General features: G+C 38.7%; 1 protein-coding gene and 1 non-coding gene across 6 annotated transcripts; both read right to left on the bottom strand.

Annotated features, from left to right (window-relative positions):
• Positions 1–468: 468 nt before the first annotated feature.
• LOC105180913 (venom protease) lies at positions 469–27490 on the bottom strand. Of its 5 annotated transcripts, none has more exons than XM_025305044.1 (7): positions 24518–25046; positions 21550–21591; positions 21310–21465; positions 12802–13060; positions 8875–9140; positions 1208–1374; positions 469–863 (listed from the first exon to the last, which is right to left on the bottom strand). In XM_025305044.1, exons 1-7 carry the CDS (start codon positions 24798–24800, stop codon positions 681–683), a joined length of 1356 nt encoding a protein of 451 aa, XP_025160829.1. In that variant the 5' UTR covers positions 24801–25046; the 3' UTR covers positions 469–680. The 5 variants fall into 5 exon arrangements, with proteins under 5 accessions (XP_025160829.1, XP_025160828.1, XP_025160831.1 ...); XM_025305046.1 differs by lacking the exon at positions 24518–25046 and adding an exon at positions 27319–27490 and having other exon boundaries at positions 473–863; XM_025305043.1 differs by having other exon boundaries at positions 21310–21591.
• On the bottom strand, positions 20055–20160 carry LOC112589952 (U6 spliceosomal RNA). The gene has a single exon (XR_003113880.1). It is a non-coding gene; the product is annotated as a U6 spliceosomal RNA (small nuclear RNA).
• Positions 27491–27738: the final 248 nt, after the last annotated feature.

Below are 27738 nucleotides of genomic sequence, written 5' to 3'. Positions count from 1 at the left end.
CATGCTGAAATGAATAAGAAAACATAACACTCAAATGTTAACAGCACTTCGCAATGCTTTGTAAGAAGAATGGAACAATGTAAAACAAAAAGAAATTAGAAATTTCTTTTCTTCGTTGGGGCATACTGTATATAAAATTTCTATTTTCTTCTTGTTTTATATTGTTTCATTCTTCTTACAAAGCATTGTGAAGTGCTGCTACGTTTGAGTGTTATGTTTTCTTATTCTCCGTTTCAGTAGCTGCCTATAAATACTTGATAGAATTCACATCCGGACTAACATTTTCTTCAAAACAGTATAACTTCATCAAAAAAGTTGTCGAAAAATGATTAAAATATGGATTTGTTAAGAAATAAATAAGCTTCAAACATTATACATTTTTGTACCAAAGAACCGATTCCCCTGAGCAGTGTAACAGTTAAAATACGAATGTTTTTCCCATTAATTGAAGTTTATCTATATTTAACATCCGCTATTTTGTAAAACGTTTATTATAATCCACTTTTAGGTTTTTGGTTGTTGACAAGAAATGTCCAAGCTTTAATTTGAGTCTTATTTCATATCAATACGATGATTTTTGGCTGATTTATCGCTATTGAAAGATATGCAGAAAACTGTGCTAAAATTTATTGGTCCGTTTCTTGTCTGTATATTTAAAGGTTAATTCTTAATTTTACTGATTACTGATTTTTGAAATATTCCGGCCATGCTACTCTTTCTATCCAGGGGATGTAGTGATAGACTCGAGTGTACACAGCAGGTACGATGCTTCCGCATACTCGTCCCACACTCGTAATACCAATTATGTTATGTGTATTGTTATGAACGGGGTTAAAAACAGTCAGAGGCCCTCCGCTGTCACCCTAACAAACATGTAAAATATTACACAAAATATATTGGTTTCGAATGGAATATGAAATTGAAATTTTTTATTTTTGCACAGATAATAAAAATTTATTTATTTAAATAATTTTTCGGATTTTCTGATTATTTGATGTTTTTCCGTTCCAATGTCATCTGATATTGTATAAACTGATATTGTTATAACTGATTATTTTATTTAGATTTAGATTTAGATTCAGAAATTACAATAAAATATTGTTGAAATTAACCATCAAGAATATGGAGAAACAATTTCAAAAAAGGAAAATAATTTACATATTATTAAATGAATATCACCAATTCAAAATAGGAATTAATATATTACCTGACAAGTATCTTTTCCTTCATCTCCTGCACATATTTGCCATTCATCAACAATGCCTCGTGCGAAGCTAATAGTACTATCTGCATCGAAAAAACTTTCATTGCAAGACTGCTGCGGAACCAAACTGAGTATCACTTTCTGCAAATGGTCGGAGCCCTGTTCGTCGGCTGTAGCATAAAACAATACAAAATTATAAAGCTATTCAAAGATTTACAACAAAGATTCCCGATATAATATTTCGTAATCCAATTGTTTTCTTAATGTTATACAGCGTGTCCCATTTTAAAGGACCCACTCAAATATCTCAGAAACACTGTGTTAAATCGAAAAATGCTTAAGACAAAAGTTGTTTGGCATGAAGGGGGACATAAGACAGAGATAGCATTTTGCTTATAAATGGCTCCACTTTCGAGATATTCACTGATTATCAATTTTCTTAAATGGAAATCCCAATTTTTTATTATATCATCATTTTCTACCAATTAATTTGAATAACTTTTGTCTGAAACATTTTTTTATCTGCTTAATATATTTTGAGATATTTAAGGAAAACTTGGTAACTTTTCCAACATTTACCTTACGATATCTCACTAACTATTCGTCGAAAGAAAAAATAGTTTTAAACTTTTTTACTTTATTTACTATCAAGAATATATCACTATAATAGTGCCTTAACTTTTATTAACTTATTGATCTTTGGAAATTTCAAAATTATTAAATTAACAATGTTTCTGTCATTAATAACTCGATAATCATTGCGATTCTTGCAAAATTGTACTTTACTTTTCTTTTCTTCTTAACCTAATCTACTTTCACACTTCGGGTTGGCAGCTAATTACCGGACACCCTGTATGTCGATACATTCAAGTCAAGAAGTTACATCTAGTCAATGGGATCAAAACGTCGATTTTTGGAAATTTTCATTTCCTTTTGGTATAATATCTGAGAAATATTTATACATTACATATTACATATTTATACAGGATGATCCATTTTAATCGACAATCAGAAATATTTCGTTAGGTAAGCCAGATCGCGAAAAATGTTTCAAACGAGTTATAAGGTTCAGAGGGGAATATCTGACGATGACCTTGGCTTGACCTTGGATTATCGTTTAAAAGTCATGTAAAGGTCAACTTTAAAATCCTAAATGGAACCCCCGACTTTTTATTGCATATTCTTATAGTCCTTAATGAGGCGTTTTCAAAACACTACCTACTTTTATCTTTTGTGTAAGCCATTCCCAAATATGAAGCTTCAAAGTTGACATACCGCCGGCATTCGCATTACCCGATGTACCCGATGTATCCGATTACGCGGGAGGATTACGTGTACATCGGGTAATGCGAATGCCGGCGGTATGTCAAATTCAAAGTTTCTTATTTTGGGAATGACTTAAGTAAAAGACAAAAGTAGATAGTATTTTGAAAACGACTCTACAAGGGCTAGAATAAGAATATGCAAGAAAAAATACGTTGTTGAAGTTTGGAGCGTTCTTGGAGCGAAAATTAAAAATAGACTTTATTTAAAAAAAACCACTTAATATAAATATAAATGCATATAAAAGATAAATTTGTGTTAAATATGACATGACATTATAAGAAAGTTGTTCTTCCCGAAAATTACGTACATATAATCATTCATACAGATTATAATTATTACCGGTACTCACATCGCTCGATGCCAAAACCTCATAATGCGTTTTCACTCTCTGGCATGTGGAAAAATAGAAAAAAATTAGTTTAACATCAATATCACCCCGGAACACTATCGCTCTTCCCGAAAATGGCGTGCATACCACCAAACTCAGACAGATTATAATTATTTCCGGCTCTCACAGCGCTCTGTGCCAAAGCTGAAAATGCATTTTCACTCTCTAGCATGTGGGAAAATAGAAAAAAATTTGTTTAACATAAAAATCGTCCCGGAATACTATCGCCCTCCTCGAAAATGGTGTGCATACCACCAAACTCAGACAGATTATATATACATCCGGCTCTCACAGCGCTCTGTGCCAAAAACTGACAATGCATTCTCACTCTCTGGCATGTGGGAAAATAGAAAAAAATTAGTTTAATAGCAATATCGTCCCGGAACACTTTCGCTCTCCCCGAAAATGGTGTGCGTACCACCAAACTCAGACAGATTATAATTACTTTCAGCAGTCATAACGCTCTGTGCCAAAAACTAATAATGCATTTTCACTCTCTGGCATGTGGGAAAATAGAAAAAAATTAGTTTAACAGCAATATCGTCCCGGAACACTTTCGTTCTCTCCGAAAATGGTGTGGGTACCACCAAACACAGACAGATTATAAATACATCCGGCTCTCACAGCGCTCTGTGCCAAAAACTGACAATGCATTTTCACTCTCTGGCATGTGGGAAAATAGAAAAAAATTTGTTTAACATCAATATCGTCCCGGAACATTATCGCTCTTCCCGAAAATGGTGTGCATACCACCAAACTCAGACAGATTATAATTATTTCCGGCTCTCACAGCGCTCTGTGCCAAAAACTGATAATGCATTCTCACTTTCTGGCATGTGGGAAAATAGAAAAAAATTAGTTTAACAGCAATATTGTCCAGGAATACTATCGCTCTCCCCGAAAATGGTATGCATACCACCAAACTCAGACAGATTATACAGGGTGCACGATTTATCTGAAGACATTGAAATATTTCGAGAGCTATGCATTGGATAAAAAAAGTGGTTAATGAAAGTTGTTAGTCTCGAAGGGGGACATCCAATGATACCAAACTCGACCTCCCACCCCACCCCCTGGGGGTGGGGGTTGGGGGCAACTTTTAAATCTTAAATGGAAACCCCCATTTTTTATTGCAGATACGGAGTCTACGCCACAAAATACGTAAATTTTGTCCGAAACTTTTTTTTTTATTCGTGATAGATGGCGCTGTAATCGCAAAAAATTATTTTCCGCAATTCTCCAGAAATGATCATTGGATTGAGAAATAAAAAATACCTGTTCAATATTTTTAAAGAACATAATAAAAGTTATTCCCCCCCCCATCCTCTCGGGGTAGGGTGGGTGATAACGTTCAAATCTCAAATGGGGACCCACATTTTTCATTGCAGAATTAGATTGTACGTGAAATTTTTATTGAAACAATTTTTTTCATTCGTGATAGATAGCATTGCACTGCCTTTTATAATAAGCCGTAGTTCGCCATACACCTACAGTGGCACGTCGAGCAGTTCTCTCTTCGATTCGGATTCCCATTTGAGATTTGAACGTTACCACCCACCCTACCCCGAGAGGATGGGGGGGGGAATAACTTTTATTATGTTCTTTAAAAATATTGAACAGGTATTTTTTATTTCTCAATCCAATGATCATTTCTGGGGAATAGCGGAAAATATAATTTTTTGCGATTACAGTGCCATCTATCACGAATCAAAAAAAAGTTTCGGACAAAATTTACGTATTTTGTGGCGTAGAATCCGTATCTGCAATAAAAAATGGGGGTTTCCATTTAAGATTTCAAAGTTGCCCCCAATCCCCACCCCCAGGGGGTGGGGTAGGAGGTCGAGTTTGGTATAATTGAAGGGGGATGTCCCCCTTCGAGACTAACAACTTTCATTAACCACTTTTTTTATCCAATGCATAGTTCTCGAGATATTTCAATGTCTTCAGATAAATTGTGCACCCTGTATATACATCCGGCTCTCACAGCGCTCTGCGCCAAAAACTGACAATACATTCTCACTCTCTGGCATGTGGGAAAATAGAAAAAAATTAGTTTAACAGCAATATCGTCCCGGAACACTTTCGTTCTCCCCGAATATTGTGTGTATACCACCACACTCAGACAGATTGTCATTATTTCCGGCAGTCACAGTGTTCTGTGCCAAAAACTGACAATGCATTTTCCTTCTCTGGCATGTGGGAAAATAGAAAAAAATTAGTTTAATAGCAATTTCGTCCCGGAACATTTTCGTTCTCGTCGTATTCCGGAACAAAAGAGTTCCGGGACGCGATTGCTGTTAAACCATTTTTGTTCTCTTTTCCCACATGCCAGAGAATGAAAATGCATTATTAGTTTTTGGCACAGAGCGCTATGACTGCTGAAAGTAATTATAATCTGTCTGAGTTTGGTGGTACGCACACCATTTTCGGGGAGAGCGAAAGTGTTCCGGGACGATATTGCTATTAAACTAATTTTTTTCTATTTTCCCACATGCCAGAGAGTGAGAATGCATTGTCAGTTTTTGGCACAGAGCGCTGTGAGAGCCGGATGTATATATAATCTGTCTGAGTTTGGTGGTATGCACACCATTTTCGAGGAGGGCGATAGTATTCCGGGACGATTTTTATGTTAAACAAATTTTTTTCTATTTTCCCACATGCCAGAGAGTGAAAATGCATTTTCAGCTTTGGCACAGAGCGCTGTGAGAGCCGGAAATAATTATAATCTGTCTGAGTTTGGTGGTATGCACACCATTTTCGGGAAGAGCGATAGTGTTCCGGGATGATATTGATGTTAAACTAATTTTTTTCTATTTTTCCACATGCCAGAGAGTGAAAACGCATTGTGAGGTTTTGGCATCGAGCGATGTGAGTACCGGTAATAATTATAATCTGTATGAATGATTATATGTACGTAATTTTCGGGAAGAACAACTTTCTTATAATGTCATGTCATATTTAACACAAATTTATCTTTTATATGCATTTACATTTATATTAAGTGGTTTTTTTTTAAATAAAGTCTATTTTCAATTTTCGCTCCAAGAACGCTCCAAACTTCAACGACGTTAAAAGATAGGGAATTCTACGTAAGATTTTAAAGTTGACCTTTACGTGATCTTCAAACGACAATCCAAGGTCAAGCCAAGGTCACCATAATGTCCCCCTCTGAACCTTACAACTTTTGTTTGAAACATTTTTCGCGATCTGGCTTACGTAACGAAATATTTCCGATTGTCGATTAAAATGGACCATCCTGTATATTACATATTATATGAAGAATATTTATACACTACATATTATTACATATTTCCTGAAAGTTTCATTTAAATCAGCTCAAAATTGAAGGAGGTACGCTGTTTTGAAAAAGTAGGGTATATTTAGCACAAGTAGCGCATAGCTGCTTTCGGGCAGCTACTCCCCGTTTTCGGAAATTAGGTCAGATCAGGCATTGAATATAATGATGAAAGATGCTTATATTATTGCATGCTTAAGGTCCTAAACAGTTACCGCTAGCAAGCTGAAAGATTTTTAGGGCAACACGTCAATATAACAGGTAGCGTCGAGCAGTGAAGTTCGTTTATTTATGTCTTAATATTTGTCAATTTTCGATATCATAGATTCACGTTCAAGAGTTATGCGAGATTCGAGGAGTTCTAAACAGTACCAGAAATCCAGTAAAAAAAAACAATATTTTAACCCTAAAACCTTAAAACATCGGAGAGCGACGAGAGCAGTTTTAATATAACTATTAGGTGCTTGAATTAATTTTCGCTGTTGACTAATAGAAGTCAATCGTTATGTCATTTCAACATGGCCGAAAGTGACTGTTGGTGTATATGAAAATTCTGTCAATAGGTTTTAATAATCAGTGTGTGACATTAGATCAGAATGCAAAGAACACAATTTTTTATTGCATTGAACATGTCCGGTTTCGTACCAAAAGAATAACATTTGCAAGAAGTATTATTTTTCTGTTTTTGTCTCAAAAAATCGGCTACTGAAAATCATCATTTGCTAATGAAGATTTATGGGGAGTATGCTCTATCTGAAACAACTTGCAAAGATTAGTTTCGACGATTCAAAGACAACGATTTTGATGTGAATGACAAAGAGTACTTTGAAAAAATTAAAAAATGGAAAATTGGAGGCATTACTGGAAGAAGATTCATGTCAGACGCTCAAAGAGTTGTCGGAAGCACTAATGTTGATGTTAACCATAAGCAAACGTTGAAACAACTTTGTAGAGATTGGTCTAATACTGAGCAGCATCGGAGCCCTTAACCCTGATGATACAAGCTGCAATGTTTGCGAAATGTTGGTACGAAAGTAACTTACGACGCGGTATCTATCCGAAAGAAACACACCCTGATTGTATCAAAGGCCACGAAAGTCTAAAAACTAGTATTCTCACCTTATTTACCTTTAGGAATTTTCTTTCACGTCTTCACTCCATCTCTTTCCGTCTCTATCATCTCTCCTCTCTCTCCCTACTCACTCTCTCTCTCTCTCTCTCTCTCTCTCTCCCCCTCTCTCCCTCTCCTACCATCACGCCACTCTCCCCTTCTCCCCTCTCCCTCTCTCTACATATCCCCACTTACCTCTTCCTCTTTCCCTCCCTCCTCCTCCCTCCTTCCCTCCCTTTCTCTTCCTCCTTCCCTTCCTCCCTCTCCTTCCCTCTCTCTTTCCCTCCCTCCCTCCCCATCCCCCTCCATCCCCCCCTCTCTCTCTCTCTATCGCACATTTTCACCTCCTGTACTCTAGCATATTCTCTCTCTTACTCTCTACGTTTGCTCACTTGCATTCGCTGCTGTCTGCTTCTTCAGCGCGTTCGTAACGCCTCTGGTTTCGGAAAAGCGAGATTCATAAATCCCTTTTCCTGTACGGCCATAGAGATAAAGGTTGTCACTCTTTTTTAATAACTTTCGGAACGCATCCCGATTCGAGAAGGATGAGAGCTGCTGCTCCGCCTGTGGAGCACGCCTATACAGTGACTCACAACGAAAGGCGAAAAATGAAATATACGTGGTATGACATAAGTATGTAAACAATTCTTACATTTTGCTTGTAATATGTATCCTTAATTCTTAGTATTTTAATACTTAGTAGTTTCAAGTATTTTGATATCGTTATCAGCAGTATGTATAAACTTGTGTATATTACAGGAGGAAAAAGCAGCCCAAGGTTGGAAATTGTTTTCATATTTGTCTATAGCAGAAAAGAATTAAGGATATATATTACAAGCAAAATGTAAAAATTGTTTACATATTTATGTCATACCACGTATATTTCATTTCTCGCCTTCCGTTGTGAGTCACTGCGCAGGCGTGCTCGTAGGCGGAGCAGCAGCTCTCATCCTTCTCGAGTCGGGATGCGTCCCGAAAGTTATTAAAAAAAAAGTGACAACCTTTATGTCTATGACGTAAATCTAGCGTTTCTTACTTTCTTACTGAATCGAAATTTCCTGTGATTTGGATTTTATCTTAAAATATTTTTATTTAGAAACAACATCCACAAAAAACACAACAACACTTTTCTTCCTATTTTCTAAGACTGAATCGATTGGGATTAGAAAAATCTCGATTGGTTCAGCTATTGCTGAGTGAATATCGCACATCGTTTTAACTCGCAGTTTCGCTTAAATATAGACTCGGTCTGCCTCGCGCCGTTCGGGCACACTTCGTTGCGCTGAACTTGGCGCGAGGCACTACCGTGCCTCTTGATAATATTTTCTTTTTTCAAAATCATGTAATTATAATAAAGTGCGTTCTTTATAAACACAGTTAAATTAACTTGATGCTATTTCAATGATAATTGACAAAGTCATATGCATTTAATTGTTGATTAAGCAGAGTATAAATTTTGTATGTATGTCATGATCATATAAAAAATTTACATAATTCCTGTTTTTTCAATCACATAGATCACATAAGAAACCTTTTTTGTTATCTCTTACCCCAATCAAGACGTCCCCATCCAGTAGCAACTGCTGCACCACCATAACCAATATCAGGTAAGTCAACCGGAAGACATGCTGGCCTGGCCCATACAGTATAAGTAATCGGGGTTTCTAACTTTACTATGGCTATATCGTGGTACTGCGACGGTTTTTTATAATCAGGATGCAGTATTCTTTCGACGATTCTGATAGTCTGCGGCATTGCATCGTCATTTGTCTCCGCTAGATTCAGGTCACCGACTCGTGCCCACTTCGCGACTCCCCTTTAAAACGGATGAAATATATCAAGGTAGATACATTGAAGTTTATAAAAAGGAAAGGGTGACAAACGAGATATACAGGGTGTCTAAAAATAAAAAAAGAAACAAAATTATAATAAAATACAAAAAAATAAACATGAGGCAGGACGAACATAAATAAACATTACACTCCTTACACATTTTTGTGTTTTCGTCGCACATCTGTGGTTTTTACAATTTTTTTTATTTCACAATTGCACTTTCATGTGATTTTGTATTGTCTATATTAGTCTTTACAAGATAAAATACAATAATTTCTAATCCAATTTCTTTAGTTCTTTTTATCGCTATGAACCAAGTTTTGGAGAACGGTTGTACTGGACATTAATGCTTGAATGAGTCTCAAGAGGGTTACCCGAGTCCATTCTTTTGCTCTTATACATGGCAGCAAATTGCTACGATGTGCATTATAGAGATCGACTCCACCCATGTATTGTAAAACATAAATACTTCAGGGAATGGAAAAATTGCAAAAACTTCCATACATGTGCGATAAGAATACAAAAAAAATATGTAAGAACTATAATGTTTATTCATGTTCGTCCTGTTTCATGTCTTTTCATGATAAAAAGTAAAGCTTCAAGTTCTATGATTCGAATTCTTTGTCGATTTCTCATTTTTCCTTATTATTTCTATGTTCATAATACCAGGTCTGTAAATATGAAACCGGAATTTGCCTATAGATGGCCCTAGCTGTCAATGTAGTTACCGTCAAACCGCGTCATTGGCGCCATTTCCATTTGTTGACATCTGACAAAAATTTTCAACTCACAACAATACAAGTTTCATACAACAGCATAGTTTGTAATAGCGTTCATCATGTCGAATTTTGTACCTGGAAGCTACGATTTGCGGACAGCATTGATTTTCTGTTACCATTTGAAGAAAACTGCTGCAGAATCGCAACGAATGCTTGTCGAAGCTTACGGTGAGCATGCTCTTGGTAAATCACAGTGCTTTGAGTGGTTTAAAACATTCAAACGTGGTGATTTTTACGTGAAAAACGAAGAATGTGGAAGACCACCGAAAAAGTTTGAAGACAGCGAATTGCAAGCATTGTTGGATGAGGATGACGCTCAACCGCAACAACAACTCGCGGATCAATTAAATGTGACACGAGAAGTCGTCTCCATACGTTTGAAAGCCATGGGAAAGATCCAGAAGATGGGAAAATGGATTCCACATGAACTGAATGAAAGACAGTAGGAAAACCGAAAAACCACTTGCGAAATGCTGCTCGCCAGGTACAATAGAAAGTCATCGAACTCCATCGAATTGTGACTGGCGATGAAAAGTGGATATATTTTGAGAATTCTAAGCGTAAAAGATCATGGGTAACTTCAGGCGAACCATCGACATCGACTGCAAGGCCAAATCGCTATGGACAGAAGACAATGCTCTGTGTTTGGTGGGATTAGAAGGGTGTGATCTATTATGAGCTGCTAAAACCTGGCGAAACCGTTAATACTGAACGCTACCGACAACAAATGATCGATTTGAATCAAGCTTTGCGTGAAAAACGACCAGAATATCAGAAAAGGCAACAGAAAGTGATTTTGCTTCATGATAATGCACTATCACACACAGCAAAACTGGTCAAGGAAACGATTGAGGCGTTTAGTTGGGAAATATTTTCGCATGCGTCTTACTCACCAGATTTGGCTCCGTCCGATTACTACTTATTTGCATCGATGGGACACGCACTTGCTGAGCAGCGCTTCACTTCTTACGAAAATGTACGGAAATGGCTCGATGACTGGTTTACCTCAAAAGAGCAACAGTTTCTTTGCCGTGGCATCCACAAATTGTCAGACAGGTGGGGAAAATGTATAGCTAGCGATGGGCAATACTTCGAATAAAACATTTTTTATCATTTTCATATAATAAACGTGTATTTTCTATACAAAAATTCCGGTTTCATATTTACATATCTGGTACACATATACGAAGTGTCCAGAATGTGATCATTAATATTTTGTGTACTGGTAGATTGGATGTAGCCAAAAAGAAAAGTCATGTACCATAATGTTAAATTGGCAATAGTTATCGAGTTATTAATTGAAACATGTGAGCCAATGAGCGCGTAAAGAGCGCTGGGCAGCTGCCTCTTCCTCTTGTCGCTTGCGCTCGCTCGCTCATCGTTCGCGCTCGCTCGCTTCTCGTCGCGCGCATGCCTCTTGTCGCTTACGGTTGCCTCTCGCCGCGCGAGGTAAGCCATCTTCTTATACACAGAGCCCGTCCTGTCGTTTTCTCGTGCGCTCATTCGTTTACACATACTCGACACATACTTTTAATTACATACACATACTTTTAATTAATTACGGAATAATTACGGAATAAATATTGAAAAAATTGTAAAATGGCACTTTTTTAATTGTTTTAACGAGTTCTACCAGTACACAAAATATTAATGATCACATTCCGGACACCCTGTATACAGGGTGTCTCAGAACTTTGGGACACGGGCTCCGTAGTGTAGAGTTAATCACCTCTAACTATTATACCAGTCTTAACCTTTGTACTGAGCGATTAATTAGATATTTAGAATAGGAAGATTGTCAGTGTAGATGAGGAGTTTTATGCGCGTATTAACAAGAGACGATTCTTCACAAGCACACACATCCTTTAATACTCGCACATAACAAATGTAACTGAAAATTTATGCTAGAGTCACCACTTGCCTTAATCTCCGTAATTCGTGAGAGTTGCAGTGGTACGATATCGATCTAATGAGGAGGAGCGACGGTACTGATTGCATAGATCAGTTGCTGCGATTAGTAATAGCTTGAACGGAAATAGTATAAACCACAATGCGTCAAAAGATGACGCTGAATATGATTGCGATAATCCAAAATCATGCCCGTAGTGCATTTGTGGATTGCTTCGAATCTCGCTTCCTGAGTTTCGCATAATATGAAACCTTGGCCTTCAAGAGGAGAACCTTAAAGGCTCCACACATGGAATGACATAGACGCATATGCATAATATAAGAGCTTATGAACCAATAAGCATCGAGCATTTAGTCGCCATATTGATTTACACAATAGCATTTAGATGCTATCTAGATGCTCATTACTCCATAAGCTTTTGTGTTATGCATATGCATCTATGTCATTCTATGGGCAAGAGCACAGGCTTTTGCATAACACATAATACATAACACATAAGAGAATAAACCAATTAGTTTTCTTCATTTCCCTCCTCAGGGCAGAAATGAAGAACTCTGATTGGTTGATTCTCTTATGCGTTGTGTATTATGCGATATGCAGAAGTCTGTGCTCTGGCCCTTAGTGTGAGGGCCCTTATCTCTGAAATGGACTTCGACTATAGCACTGAGGACAAACCAGGAGCCAAGGACAACGCCGAGGGTGGCGTCGAAAGCAGAATGGCCGAGTGTGGTGTTCTCTGTAGCAGACTCACTCGCATGTGAGATATGGAGGAGCGCCGAGAGAGGGCGTAAGAGGAAAAGCACAAAAAGCAGCAAGAGACAGACGTCAAAATTTGTCCATATTGTTACTTTTTTATTATTATTTCCTTCAATATACTGTTTATTTTACCAGAAGTAACTCTCGCGAATTTATTCTCCCCTTACGCGATCCCACAATATCTATATATTTCGACTTACCAGTTTTGGTTAAAAGTACAATGAGCCGCTGTCAGTACCACTCTATCGGAAATCAAACTACCACCACATAGCCACAGTATCTCATTTTTTTCATTTTCAAATCCGATGGCTGCCATGTGTGGAAATTCTTTCGGCTCAGCATTCTTACCTCCGACGACAAATATGAATGATAGCATGGTGTCTTCCATTGGTTTCATAGGACCGGCCTTCGCAGCTGATAATTCCAAATCAAAAGCAACTTCTGCATTTTCCGCACATTCTATATAAAGAAATTACGTTGAACTAAATATATATATACAGGGTGTTTGATAGCTGATCATGCAGACGAAAGTTGAAGATAGATTGGGTGTAGCCGAGAAGAAAAGTCGCGAACGACGAGGAGCGAGCGAGCGCAAGCGACAAGAGGCGAGCGAGCGCGAACGACGAGGAGCGAGCGAGCGCAAGTGACAAGAGGCGAGCGAGCGCGACGAGGAGCGAGCGAGCTATAAGGAAAAAGCTATAAAGAAAAAGCTCGCTCGCTCCTCGTCGCGCGCGATCGCTTCTTGTCGCTTACGTTGCCCCTCGCCGCGCGCACTTGCCTCATACTGATCAGATATATGTATTATGTTTCAAAAAGTTGGAACATTGCATTCGAAATATAGAAGATGTCCAATGAGAGAAAGAATTTAATTTGTAAGAATTTTTTATAAACAAATTATTTTACTGGGCCATCGACTATATTCAGAACTGCACCTTAAAAAAGATGTTCAAATCGTTTTGAAAATCAGGACATACATAATATACATAATATTTTCTTACTCATACATAATATTTTCTTAACCCCTTGACTGTAGAAGCAGAAATGGATTAGTCATGTCATTTTTGTGTTGGAGAAAAATGTTATTAAATTTTTTTATGACATTATTATTAAAGTTCTTAGGATCGCTGAATTCGAATTTGACATAAAAATTTTAAAACTCTAAATGATGGAATAAAAGTTTTAAATATGAATTTCAAAAACATGAAAATAATACTGCTTTGTCAAATTAGGACTTCAACTAGCATTAAAAATAAAAATAATAAAAATAAAAAGAAATTAAAAATTATAAAAACAAAACAAATTAAAAATTATAAAACAAAAATAAATTAAAAACTATGAAAACCCTCGGGAAATTAAAAACTATATAAACAGAAGAAGATATAAAAATGGAATAAAAATCTAATAGATACATTTTCACGAAAATCCGATTATTTTCAAAATTTTTACACTCCATATTAGGTCCATTTTGAATTTTGAAATTTTGATATCAAATTCGAATTCAGCAATCCCAAAATTGTATAGATATACCCATTTATACACAAATAACAATAACTTTACTATTTTCTTTCTTTGTGCGTATACGTCACCCACACTGGTGGCACGACTTTTTCATGCGCGTATACACGTCGCCCAAAGTCAAAGGGTTAATTATATGATCAAACGAATTCCTGAGTGAAGTTCGATCATAATTATGCGTATGCTTTCGTCCGAGTAGATTACATGTAGTCATGTCACATGACTCCCGAAATGAACAAGCATCTTCAAAGATGAGCACCAAAACAAAACAATTTGGCGCCCCGCTCAGTGCCGCGCGCGGCGCTGTCCGCTGCGCGCGCACCCGTCTTCATGGTTCAAAGCCGTCACAAATCGAAGGTGGGAAGGAATGACGAACGAAGTTCCAAAGAAAAGGAGGGTGACTCTACTCGGACGAAAGCATTCGCATAATTATGATCGAACTTCACTCAGGAGTTCGTTTGATCATACAATTATGCTATGCGTTTCGTCCAAGTAGATTACATGTAGCTGTTCAAAGCCACGATTTGTGACCGTGAGATATTTCTTTTTTCCTTTTTGAAGAAAAGTCCTTACAGAGACCAAAAGAAAAAGGACGCTATGCATCTGTTAGGTAGCACAACGAAGTGAAATATGCAAAGGTAAAATTATTAGCACAATTCCTAGCATAATGCACTTAGAAAAGAAAAGGATTAAGCTCGCAGTTAATGATTCAAGATAATCGCTTCAGTCCCCTTAGTTGTGGGTAATAATGGTTGGTTATAAAAAATTCGTTGAAATTGACGAAGTGGACGACCAGCCTGCCGCTTTTCGAATATCGTCAACAGAAATACCTTTTTGAAGCGCGGCCGAAGAGCCGGCGTGACGAGTAGAGTGAGTCGTAAAAAATTGAGGTATCAACTCTTCCTTCAGACAGTGTTAGTCGCATCCAACGACTAATCGTTTGAGCGGATGCGGTACGGACGGGCTTCTTAAAATTAAGAAATAAGGCCGAAGAGGATTCTGACGAAGAATTATGCGCTGTCTTACTAATATATAAATTCAATAACTAAAAAATTGACAAGGCAGGCTGATCATCAAAGTGATGGAAAAACTATGACCGTTTGAGGCCGCTTCGAACCAGAGGTTTTTATACGATCAGGTACTTTAATAATAACGGTAGTTTCGAGGAATGAATATTACGTCGCTTAATTAACCCTAGAGTCTGTACACGCTGCACTGAAGCTAAAATTTGCAAGGTGGCAAGTTTGCGCGTAAGAAGTTCTAAAGACAAGGTCAAATAGAGGCCAAATATGACAGGCGTTGGATCCCATGTCAGTGCGTGCTTGGGTTTAGAAGGTTTTAAAACTGATACGCCTCTGAAAGAACGCCGTACTCTGTCGTCTGAGCCAAGATTAACATCCGTGATAAGCGAGAGCGCTGAGCAATACAATTTAGGGTTCCATAAGCGTTAACTTTACGAAACTGCGAAGATAAGAAGGAGAGAACCAGTGTTATTATACATATTTTATTATTTTATATACACTCAAACGCAAAAAACCCGGTACACTAAAAATTTGGGAAAAAATTACAAAATTTCAAATGATCATAACTTGGTAAATAATGAAGATACAAATATGCGCAGAAATGCAAAATGAAGCTTGAAACGTCCTCTTTAAGAATATCTGAATGGCAATTATGCTCGGCCATTTTTTTCAAAATGGCGGATGATAAAGTGAGAGGATGCAAAATTGATAATCAAAGGTCCGTGTTTGCGATGGTGCATGGTGTGCATCAGGTATCGCAGCGTAATGGGACCAAATGCACATGAAAGTATAGAGTGTTATCTTTAAAATGCTACTTTACCGAGCTCGATGTGATCATTTTTCATTGAGTTGTCCAAATTTTGCTAAAAATGCGGTTTTCTTGTTAAATTTGCATAATTCAGTGAATAAGTATCGCATCAAGCTCTATAACGAAGTATTTTAAAGAAAACATTCTATACTTTTAGGTACTTTTCGTCCCATTGAGCTGCGACACTTACTTTGCTCCATGCGCCGTCGCACGCTCGAACCTTTTTTTAGCAACTTTTCATGTTCTCCTTTTTATCACCCGCCATTTTGAAAAAATATCGTTGCGCACAATTTCGATAGATCTTTCGAAAAGTACGATTTCAAAGCTTTCAAACAATTTTTGAAATTTGCTGCTAGGATATTTAGGTGTCGAGATATTCAATTTCGAATTTGCAACAAATGTCGATTCAGCGAGGCTTAAGGGGCTAAGATGCTCTGCGGTTCGTTTGGCTCTTTCATAATTTCAATAACCGCGTTAATTATTCTCTATACAATAATTTACACAATTTTGTGAATTGGAAATTTAATTTTTATCAAAAGTTATCATTCTTTACCCTTCAGTTACGCATGATCACTGTGGTATACACTTTAGTTCGCGAAGCTGTCCCTAGCTCTTTACCTTCTCCGTAAGATTGGCCATTATGGTACACAGCTTGAATATGCTGTTCAGGATCGCGCCTGAGTTCGCAGTGACCCTGCGCGCGGGATGCCGAGTCGCTGGACGCCACCTGAACGTCGAAATTCCCTGGCGCTCCCAGTCCACGGAGCCGCCGCGACGCGGCGATCTGGGTTGTCGCGCGCGTGAGTCCCTCGGCTCGCACGCGAGTTCGAGCTGCTCAGGGCATATAAGAGTGCCCGCGGAGACGATCAGAGATTGTCTTCGTACAGCTTTTGGCCTTCGTACGGTCCACTGCCGATAGTGGCACTATCTCTTGTAAGCTGGACTTCGCGAGTTTGTCAGTACGCCGGGCTTACGTTCTGGCTGCTCAAGTTATTGCTTTAATTGAAGATGGCAGAAGTCGAAGGTACGTTGCTCAGGCACTTGATTTGTCAGTGTCAACTGTGCAACGTGCTTATGCCAGGTACTTACAAACCAATTTTTTCCATAGAAGGCCTGGTTCGGGACGTCCTCGATGTACCAATCACAATGATGACCGATTTATTGTTTCAAATTCGTTAAGAGACAGACATCGAACATCTGTTCAAATTAGAAACAATTTAAGGGATGTCCGCAACATTAATGTATCCGTTAACACCGTTCGGAGAAGATTAAAGGAACAAAATCTGCTTTCGCGCAGGCCAGCAGCTGTACCTTTGCTTAAATGTCACCATCGCGTAGCTCGACTCAATTTTGCAGTTAAGTATAGAGACTGGACTTACGCAGACTGGAGCAAAGTACTCTTTAGCGATGAATCTCGTTTTTGTGTCTATTCTCCAGATGGACGAGAACGAGTTTATCGTCGCGGTGGAGAACGATTTGCAGACTGTACAGTAAATGAGAGGCATAGCTACAATGGAGGCTCTGTAATGATTTGGGCAGGAATTTCAGCTAATGCTCATACAGATCTGCACTTTTTTGACAAGAATATGACCGCAGATGTATACGTGGAAGACATACTCATTCCGTATGTTGTTCCGTACGCACCCTTTATCGGAGAGAACTTCTTGTTTATGCAAGACAATGCTCGACCACACACTGCGAGAAGAGTGCTTGATTTCTTCGATGAAGTTGGCATAAATCGACTCGATTGGCCAGCAAATAGTCCAGATTTAAATCAAATCGAACACTTATGGGACAACCTCGGCAGGAAAGTACGAAATCACGTACCTGCTCCTCAGTCACTGCGAGAACTGCGAATAATTCTCGAAAACGAATGGAATACAATTACGCAGGATGAAATTAAAAGACTAATAAGGAGTATGCCTGATCGTATGAATGAGGTAATATGCGCACGAGGCAGTCATACCCACTATTAGTACACACACACCACACACACAGCAGAGAGGGTTTGGAGTCATTAATTACTGCAGGAGTGACGAACTGCCGGGTCCTTATCTCTGCTGTAACACCACACACACACACACACACACACACACACACCACAAGGAGGGTGTGAAATCTTGAAATACTGTGGAGCTGACGAACCACGGGGTCTTTATCCTTGTGGTATACAAACACACACACACACACACACACACTACATACAATGGGACTTTTCCTACCAGTAAAACTCCATGCGGTTTATATTGGGAAGACTTACAACCATAATTTGAGCGGTATCTTAAAACGCAATTCATCTTTATTACGTAATATCGATTACGCAAAATGAAGAACCTAAATTGAATTTTACTTTCATTTCCCTGGCTTTCAAAATAATAAATGCAAATCATTGAATATATTGTGCTGGTTATGTAAATTATTATATAGAGAAACATGAACACAGCTATTGAAATTATGAAAGAGCCAAACGAACCGCAGAGCCTCTTAGCCCCTTAAGCCTCGCTGAATCGACATTTGTTGCAAATTCGAAATTGAATATCTCGACACCTAAATATCCTAGCAGCAAATTTCAAAAATTGTTTGAAAGCTTTGAAACCGTACTTTTCGAAAGATCTATCGAAATTGTGCGCAACGATATTTTTTCAAAATGGCGGGTGATAAAAAGGAGAACATGAAAAGTTGCTAAAAAAAGGTTCGAGCGTGTGACGGCGCATGGAGCAAAGTAAGTGTCGCAGCTCAATGGGACGAAAAGTACCTAAAAGTATAGAATGTTTTCTTTAAAATACTTCGTTATAGAGCTTGATGCGATACTTATTCACTGAATTATGCAAATTTAACAAGAAAACCGCATTTTTAGCAAAATTTGGACAACTCAATGAAAAATGATCACATCGAGCTCGGTAAAGTAGCATTTTAAAGATAACACTCTATACTTTCATGTGCATTTGGTCCCATTACGCTGCGATACCTGATGCACACCATGCACCATCGCAAACACGGACCTTTGATTATCAATTTTGCATCCTCTCACTTTATCATCCGCCATTTTGAAAAAAATGGCCGAGCATAATTGCCATTCAGATATTCTTAAAGAGGACGTTTCAAGCTTCATTTTGCATTTCTGCGCATATTTGTATCTTCATTATTTACCAAGTTATGATCATTTGAAATTTTGTAATTTTTTCCCAAATTTTTAGTGTACCGGGTTTTTTGCGTTTGAGTGTATATATGTTATTATATATAGCCGGGCAAAACCAATTAAGTTTATGCTGAGTGCAGAAATTCCACCACAATTGAATGGGCTTGGAATATTGCGATAGCGTCGAGGCTTCAAGCGATGCGAAGGCTGTCTCTATAGCGTCGTCCGGAAAACCTTTTCGGTTAAACGCTTGCCTAATAATCTTCCTATTACCAGGGAAATGTTGTGCCCTTGTAGATGAGGCGCCTTATTTGCTTTGCATACAGCGTCTGTTCTAATGGATTCAACCAAAGTTCCCGCGAGCGGGGGAAAGGAATTATAAGAAGAGGTATTTTATAGCCTGAAACTGCGCTTAAAACGTCAGAGTCGTTAGTGAGATCTGACCAGATCTCGAAAATTTGAGCAAGCCTGTCCGCAATGCTTACCTCTATATGTGGGGGCGCTGGCTCCTGGTCTGAGAGCTCGACCGATGTCTCGTCGACTGAGGTACAACTCTTGCCTGGCGACAAGACGCTGATTTGTTGGCAAAGGTTCTCGTATTTCCCTATGATGAGGGTTTATGAGCAAAGGAAGATCGGCTCTTATTGTAGTTGTAGTATTCGCTTTCGCAGGTGCCTACACTAGAGTAGTAAAGCTGCGAACTAACTTGTCTGCTGCTGCTACATCTTTCATTTTTGGTTAAATATTGTTCACCAAAAAGCTGATTGTCAATAGGCGACGCATCAAGAACGTTTCTAGCGGATGAAGTTAACATAGGCATAATCAGACCATGTCTAGCCTTAGATGTATGATGCTGGACCTGAGAGATTAAGTGGCCAGCATCGCTTGAAGTTTCAAAATACGTTTGCGTGTTATTGAAGCCGCAATTGCGCTGCAATTGCGGCTTCAATAACACTTTGAGTGACGACTTTAAATGTGGAACGCTTCACGATTTTGTGTGTCATCCTGCGCAGGGGTTATGCCAATCTTCCCTGTGTCGTTCTAATTTTAGTATATGTATTGCCGAAGCAAGTACTGATAAACATCTCGCCTAACCACTGTAAAGGTGGAGGACCATGTCGCATTAGCTCATGGACTGACGGACCTGGGGCCACATCATCCGGATCATCCCTCAATAAAACTCTCTTACACTCTCAGCAATTTCGTCTTGCTGAGAAGGTGTGACGTCGTATCCGGAAGAGAGGATTTCGTAAAAGTAACAGAAGGATGAGCTATCTCCTCCGTTTCCTCTTACTGGCAAGTCGCTGAGTATATTATTGCGAGTGAACATAGAGCCAGAGAAACGTTATTCTTAATGAGAATGAGATAAGCGGCTCTGGGCATGCCTCGAAGGACAGCCTCACTATGAGAGAATCTAGTGGACAAGACCAAACTCTAGGTAATAGTTTGCAATCCAGAAATGATGTCACTGGGCCTGCCTCGAAGGACAGCCTCAAGACATTAACTCAGGCTCACCTCCAGGGTTAGAGCTTTCCGTGTTCTCAAGCGGAGGATCTGGTTCCGTCGTACAGGTTTCCTGACCGTCCGCACCGATGGAGAGGTTATGTTCGACACGATCGGCCTCCTGCCGATCCGTGCGGGTTGAGCCCGAGTGCATGAGTAAATTGAGAAGAGCATCCAACTTCTTCTCCAAGGAAATTGTCAACGGACGTTCTGATGAACGAGAATGCACACTGGAAGAGCAGTGTCGTTGTCCGCGGGATTCGTCACGCGGACACTTCGATCTGGAGGTTATATTACCTCTGTATTCGTGTCCGGAGAACGTTCGCCAGAATATCCTGAAGGAAAAAAGTAATAGATTAGTGTGACCGGAAGCGAGACCGTTTTCGGGACTTTGAATGAGAATGCTTTCCCATAATTTGAAGAGAGGAAACACTCGATGCTATTGTTCGGGAGAACAAGCAACACAATGAAGACGGGTGCGTGCACAGCGGACAACACCGCGCGTGGCACCGAGCGGGGCACCAAATTGTCTTGTTTTGGCGCTCATCTTTGAAGATGCTTGTTCATTTCGGGAGTCATGTGACATGACTACATATAATCTACTCGGACGAAACGCATAGCATAATTGTATCTATCAGCTAATTGTAGCATTGATTACTTTCATTTTCAACGTTCCTCTTATTATCCATCTTTTATTGAGGAATGAATTAGAATTACTTACTTGCTCGCGCTAATGATCCTCTGGTGTTGTCGAATATCAAAGTCTGCGTGTTTATTCTTTCGGTGGAGCTTGTGGTTAGTTTTGACATTATCCTTTCCGTGGTGATATCCTTTCCGTTTTCATTGTTTGTCGGGCAACAGACTATCGGCTCAAAACCTACAAATCCGCACGTAATGGGTAAGTTTCCGACTAACAATGCGTCGTAAACTAGCGGGCAGTATTGCAAGAACTTGCATACACCTGACGTCAAGAACCCTCTTGAATCGCTAATTATACATCCTTCTGGAAATTACAAAAGGATCATTAGCGAACTTAAAAAAACTTATTTTAACATTTTGACAGTCGCTACCATGTATATGACCTTATTTTTCTAATTATCGCTTAATAGAAAAGTATTTGTCAACAACAGTCCCTAATAATAATAATAATAATAGTAATAACGTTACACATTAAAAAAATTGTTCGAGTCCATAGAATAATATTTAAATTAAATAATAAATCAAATAAATGATTAGTGGGTTTGCATGCTTGCAAGGAAATTGTTATCTCATTTTACAGATTAATTTTTTTACATGAAGTAAATATTATTTTCAATAAAAAAACATATTTTTTAATCAAAGTTCTCTCTTTATTTTTGATTTCACAAAAATTTATTTCTGCTGTTAGATGTTTCAATTAATTCTCGCTGTTTTTTGCAAAAAAACTTATGTTTATTTCAAAAGAACGGTACATTATATTATATTCAAAGTACTGTTCTTCGGAAGCTATAACCTTTCGAATAACACATGGATTTCGCGGTAGAAAAATTCTTTTGAGGCTTTGAGGAGAAAGATTCTTTTGAGGCAATCTAGTCATCGAGCCATTTTTTATCTTTAGATAATAAAATAATAAGATAATATAATCTTTAGATAAGATAAGGTCTTCGAAATATCTAAAGTGCTACTCAGAAAGGCCATGCTACATCAATCGAAATAAATGGTAATCTGAAGGAGGAACATCTGGTGAATAGGGCGGGTGGGATAAGACATCCCATCCAAGTGTCTCCAAGATTTCTTTCACTGGCTTTGCAACATGTGGTTTACCATTGTCATGGAGAAGAATAATTTTCTCACGTCTTTTGGCGTATTGCAGGCGTTTTTCTTTGAGTGCTCGATTCAAATTGAATAATTGTCGTCGGTAGCGTTCAGCATTAATGGTTTGACTTGGTTGCAGCAGCTCATAATATATTATACTAACTTGATCCCACCAAATGTACAGCATTTTTTCCATGAATATCCTATTATGGCTTTGATGTTGATGGTTCACTGGGATGCACCCATGGTTTCTTGCGCTTAGGATTGTCGTAACGAATCCATTTTTCATCGCCAGTCACAATTCGATACAAAAACAATTTCTGTTTTTGTCTTCGAAACAGCAATTCACAAATGGTTAAACGTTTCGCAATGTCTCTTTCTCTCAATTCATGTGGGATCTAGTTTTCTAGCTTCTATTTCCCATTGCTGTTAAACGTTTGCTAATGGTTGACTTATCGACATTTAGTGTTTCCGAAAACTCTTTGAGTGTCTGACATCTTCTTCTAGTAATGCCTCCAATTCTCCATCTTTAAACTTTTTCGGCTGATCAGGGCGCTCTTTGTTTTTCATGTGAAAATCGTTATCTTTAAATCGTCGAAACCAATCTCTGCGAGTTGTTTCTGATAAAGTATACTCCCCATAAGCCTCCACTAGCAAACGATGACTTTCAACAGCAAATTTATTGAGATGAAAGCAGAAAAGTAATGCTTCCCACAAATGCTCTTTTTTTGATATGAAACTCAACATTTTCAATGTAATAAAAAATTGTGTTCTTTGTACTCCGATCTAATGTCACACACTGATTATTAAAGCCTATTGACAGTATTTTTATATACTGTGACGTGGCGATTTTGGATCGCTCATCACAAGACGGAGGGCCTCCGAGAGGGTTCCGGGGACGTCGCGCTCGCCCGCGCCCGCGGGGCGAGCGGCATTTTATCGACACTTTGTCGCGGATGCATTTCGTGTTGACGAGCGATCTCGTACTGACGAGCGAGATTGCTTTTCTTTTTCTTTTTGGTGATACTCCCGCCTCCTTATAACGTGTGTGCCCCTTCGCCGCGAGTAGCCTCCGACCAGCAAGAGCAGTGGACAAGAGAAATTGGACCGAGGAGGAAAGAGGGAAGGAATCGAGGAGCCGCCGCGAGCACTAAGGGACCTCTCAGGTGATGTCGTTGGCCAGCTCCTAATTTTGTTTCTCGAACAATTGTGCCGTTAACATCGCACCGCTGTTGATGTATTTTTGTATATTGTCGCAGCAAAGAAAACAAACCGGGACACGACATCTGATAACGAGGAACCTGGATCACGCGGAAGATGCTCGTCGAAAGAAAGGAAAATATAGAGCAACATCTTGACGTCGCGTGATCCCGGAAGGAAAAAATTGGAGCAGGGAAGGAGCAGCCGGAGCAACGTCTCTCGGGATCGGAGGAGAAGGATCCACTCTGAGCGAGGACGCGATTTTGGAACGACCGTCGAAATTGTTAGTTGTCGGAAAAAAAAAACATAGAGCTACCGAAATTAGAGGTACGAGTGGCCGCAAATTGGTGTCGTGCGGGTACCGCCCTGACTCCGACAGTGGATCGCATACCGATATTGCGAATAACGCGAGTATCGCCTCCGTTGTCGAGGTGGGATTAGTGCCGTAGAGAGGCCCAGGCGGAAGCGAGCCAGAGAGAGAGAGAGAGAGAGAGAGAGAGAGAGAGAGAGAGAGAGAGAGAGAGAGAGAGAGAGAGAGAGAGAGAGAGAGGGAGGGAGGGAGGGAGGGAGGGAGGGAGGGAGGGAGGGAGGGAGGGAGGGAGGGAGGGAGGGAGGGAGGGAGGGAGGGAGGGAGGGAGGGAGGGAGGGAGGGAGGGAGGGAGGGAGGGAGGGAGGGAGGGAGGGAGGGAGGGAGGGAGGGAGGGAGGGAGGGAGGGAGGGAGGGAGGGAGGGAGGGAGGGAGAGAGAGAGAGAGAGAGAGAGAGAGAGAGAGAGAGAGAGAGAGAGAGAGAGAGGAGAGAGAGAGAGAGAGAGAGAGAGAGAGAGAGAGAGAGAGAGAGAGAGAGAGAGAGAGAGAGAGAGAGAGAGAGATGAAGCGAGCGCAGGCGGTGAGGGGGAGAGCGAGCGTATCTGACAAGCGGAGGAGCGCGACTTACCCGAGGGAGGCTGCCGCCGGCGTGCGAACGTGTAAGAGTATCTGTCTGTGGTAGCCCTTTGTCTGTATGAACCACTTGCGCGGCGGGACCGATCGGCGGCTGTCAGACTTTGGCAAAAATTTGTGTTGAGTATTGGTGGCCGAAGCCGTTTAGCGGTCTTCCCGCGGAATGCGGGGAGCAGGGCGTCTCTCTCTCGTAAACGGGTATCGGCAGCTATCGAAATCGCGGATCGCATGCCACGAGGACACACCGAGGTCACTATCGCCTCTTCGTCAGAAGTCATTCGAGGACCTTTTGTCAGCGGTCCGCGAGTCACCGCTTTATACCGAAGAGCTATTGCTGAGTAGCGATTCGGGTGGAATTCCGTTGTCGCCCGGAAGAGAATACATAATTGTGATCCCGTGGTTACACGGGCGGAAATATACGTTTGTTTTATGTCAGAAATCTTGAGTCCTCTTTATTTCCAATTAATACCCTCCGTTTCCCGAGGATCCTGAGAGAAAAGACCTACTCCCGACTCCGACTATAATAACAGGAGCTACCGGTCTCGTAGGCGATTGAGTCGTCTCGCCGCCGCTACAGCTATCGTTCGCGTTAGTGAGCACGAGAATCGTACCTGGTGCCCAACAACTCCCGTTTTGGTGAAATTTTAGAAAGCGGAGGGCGACTGACAGGTCGTCTCGAATTTTGCCCGCTTCCTAAGCGCTAGGAGCGGTCGCAATACACCAAAGGTTATTTTTGACCATGTTAAAATGGTACAACTACTGACATCTATTAGTCAACAGCGAGTGTTAATTCAAGCACCTAAAAATAATTTTTTTAACTGGAGATACTGCGAATCAAAATAAAATTTTCTTTTAATAAAAAATGCAGATTTTGCGATTAAATAAACTTTAAATCAACTTTATTTATTTATCACTTACTAAAATTTTTATCTTTAAGAAATATTTTTCTGGTAGCATTCATCAAATTTTTTAAGTATTGATTTTGTTAAGTATTGATCTGTTTTAACATGTAATATCAAAAATGGAAATAATATTTCAGTTAAAATTAATTCTTAATATAAAATACTTCAGTTTAATATAAAAATTTTGCAAGGACAAAAATAAAAAGCATCGAATGTCAATTCCATTCATGTATAATAATACTATATTTTTATGATTTTACGGAGTTTTGGGAAAACGAAATGGGATAATATTGCGCTATAAGTAAATATGTTACGTTGTTTTTTTTTCTGTTATGTTATACTCAACGATTGTCTTTGTGTATATTTTTCCACACTACTACATAAAAACGAATTAATTTTAATTATAATATGCAACATATTACATAATATAAAGAAGTGAACATAGATGAATATGCATATATAACAAAAGTAATAAGTGTACGGCGCCGAAATTTGTGTAAAAGTTTCCCAAAGTTCCCAAAGTACATTTCTAGAATTAAATATATGGAATATATGGAAATATATGGAATCCACGTTCAGTACAATATTAAGAATAACTCGATACAAGCTCAAGGTGAATTAACACAGCCGCAATGCATAAATTAAAGAAACAGATATTTTTTTATTTCTGCAGGCGCAAGTGCGTGTATAAATATAGTATATTATTCACAATTGTGATTAAGAAAATGCAACAAAGTTTAATTTAAATTATGGAGTACAATATAGATATAAATTATGGATATAATATAGAAAAACATAATATTTAGAGATATAAGATGCAATTATATAACATGCCACAAAATGTTTTCAAGTTCAATAAAATATTTATTTTTGCATATTTTGTTAATATACATGAATTATAATTTATTTAAATAAAATTATTTTAGTTTTAATTGGTTTTTACCAATTGTAACAAAACGATATACATACAAATGTTTTCATAGAAATCTTTGTTGGAGCATATTGTCAACGTAGGACATTTTATCTGATTTTATATTCAATATGTTTCTCTATATTATACTATTCCATAATTTTTATTAACCTTTGTTACATTTTCTTAATCGCATATGTCAAGGTCAAAGACGTTCTTAGGTGTTCTTAAAAAAACAAATATATTTACTGATGTTATTCTCATGTTTTTGTCGAAAAAAGGGAAAATAACAAAATTACATATAATATTTTTCACATGAAATTTTTTAAAAACTGCTTAACATACTTACAAACTTGCACAAGCCTTATTATGCTAGGTTCATTCCGATTTACGTAAATATGCGTACTTATCTATTTTTGAATTACGTGCACTTTTCAGACGATTTCTGAGAGTTACGCTTTTATTCTTCTTGCCTCCCTCTCTTACCTGTCGAATTATGCGATTGACTGTCGCGGCACTTGGATTCAAAATAATTAACTTCATTAGTCATAAAATCTATAAGACGATCTTTAATTGCTGAAAAGATCTTATTGAAACTAATATTTTCTCGTTGTATTATAATAATAATCATATAAATGTGTTAGTAATATATAGAAATAATATATATAGAGGACTAGTTTTAGAAGTAGAAATTTTTTTAGAAACTAACGTGCTTCTCACAGATCTTATAGAATTGACGGTCCTGATGTTAAACACAAAAACTGTCAGTCAATGCGGTTCGACGGGTGAGACAAAGGAGAAAAAGTAGGCGTAGCTTTAAGTCGCATTAAAAATGATAACTCCGAACATTGCTATAAATAAATGTACGCATATGCCTGAAACAAAATCACATATTTGCTCGACATTGATAAACCAAATTAAAATATTTGGTTACGTATAACGTTCGTTTTCGATTCTTTTATAATAGTATCAAAGATTACTTACCTCCAACATATTCCCCATGTATCGGTGACAGGATTAATGATAGTAACGTCAGTAGAGTCAGTGAGAGGTTAGCCACGCCAGTTAACATTCTTGATAACAGCCTTGGTCGCAGGTTTCTGGTTCCAAGGTTTCTTCGCGACAGAAGATATACCCCGTCCGACTTGTCTGTTCATTTATATCTATTTGCATGGTCCCCACCATATCGCAAGCAGTCCCACGATAGGAGTGATGGTGGATTGTGACATCATCTCACATAAATTTTTTTTTCATTTTTCATTCCAAGCCATATAATTAGCGCGCTTGTTTTCGACAAAAATGACTAATTTTATATTCACAGTAGAACTGAATATGCATGTAATCGATAAATTATTAATGTAAAATTCCACAAGTAAATAATTTCGTAGTAAGAAAGGAAACCAG

Source organism: Harpegnathos saltator, unplaced genomic scaffold, assembly GCF_003227715.2.
Source record: "Harpegnathos saltator strain DR-91 unplaced genomic scaffold, Hsal_v8.6 scaffold67, whole genome shotgun sequence".
NCBI lineage: Eukaryota > Metazoa > Arthropoda > Insecta > Hymenoptera > Formicidae > Harpegnathos > Harpegnathos saltator.
Note: the sequence above shows the minus strand (reverse complement) of the source record. Positions and strands in the feature narration are given on the sequence as shown.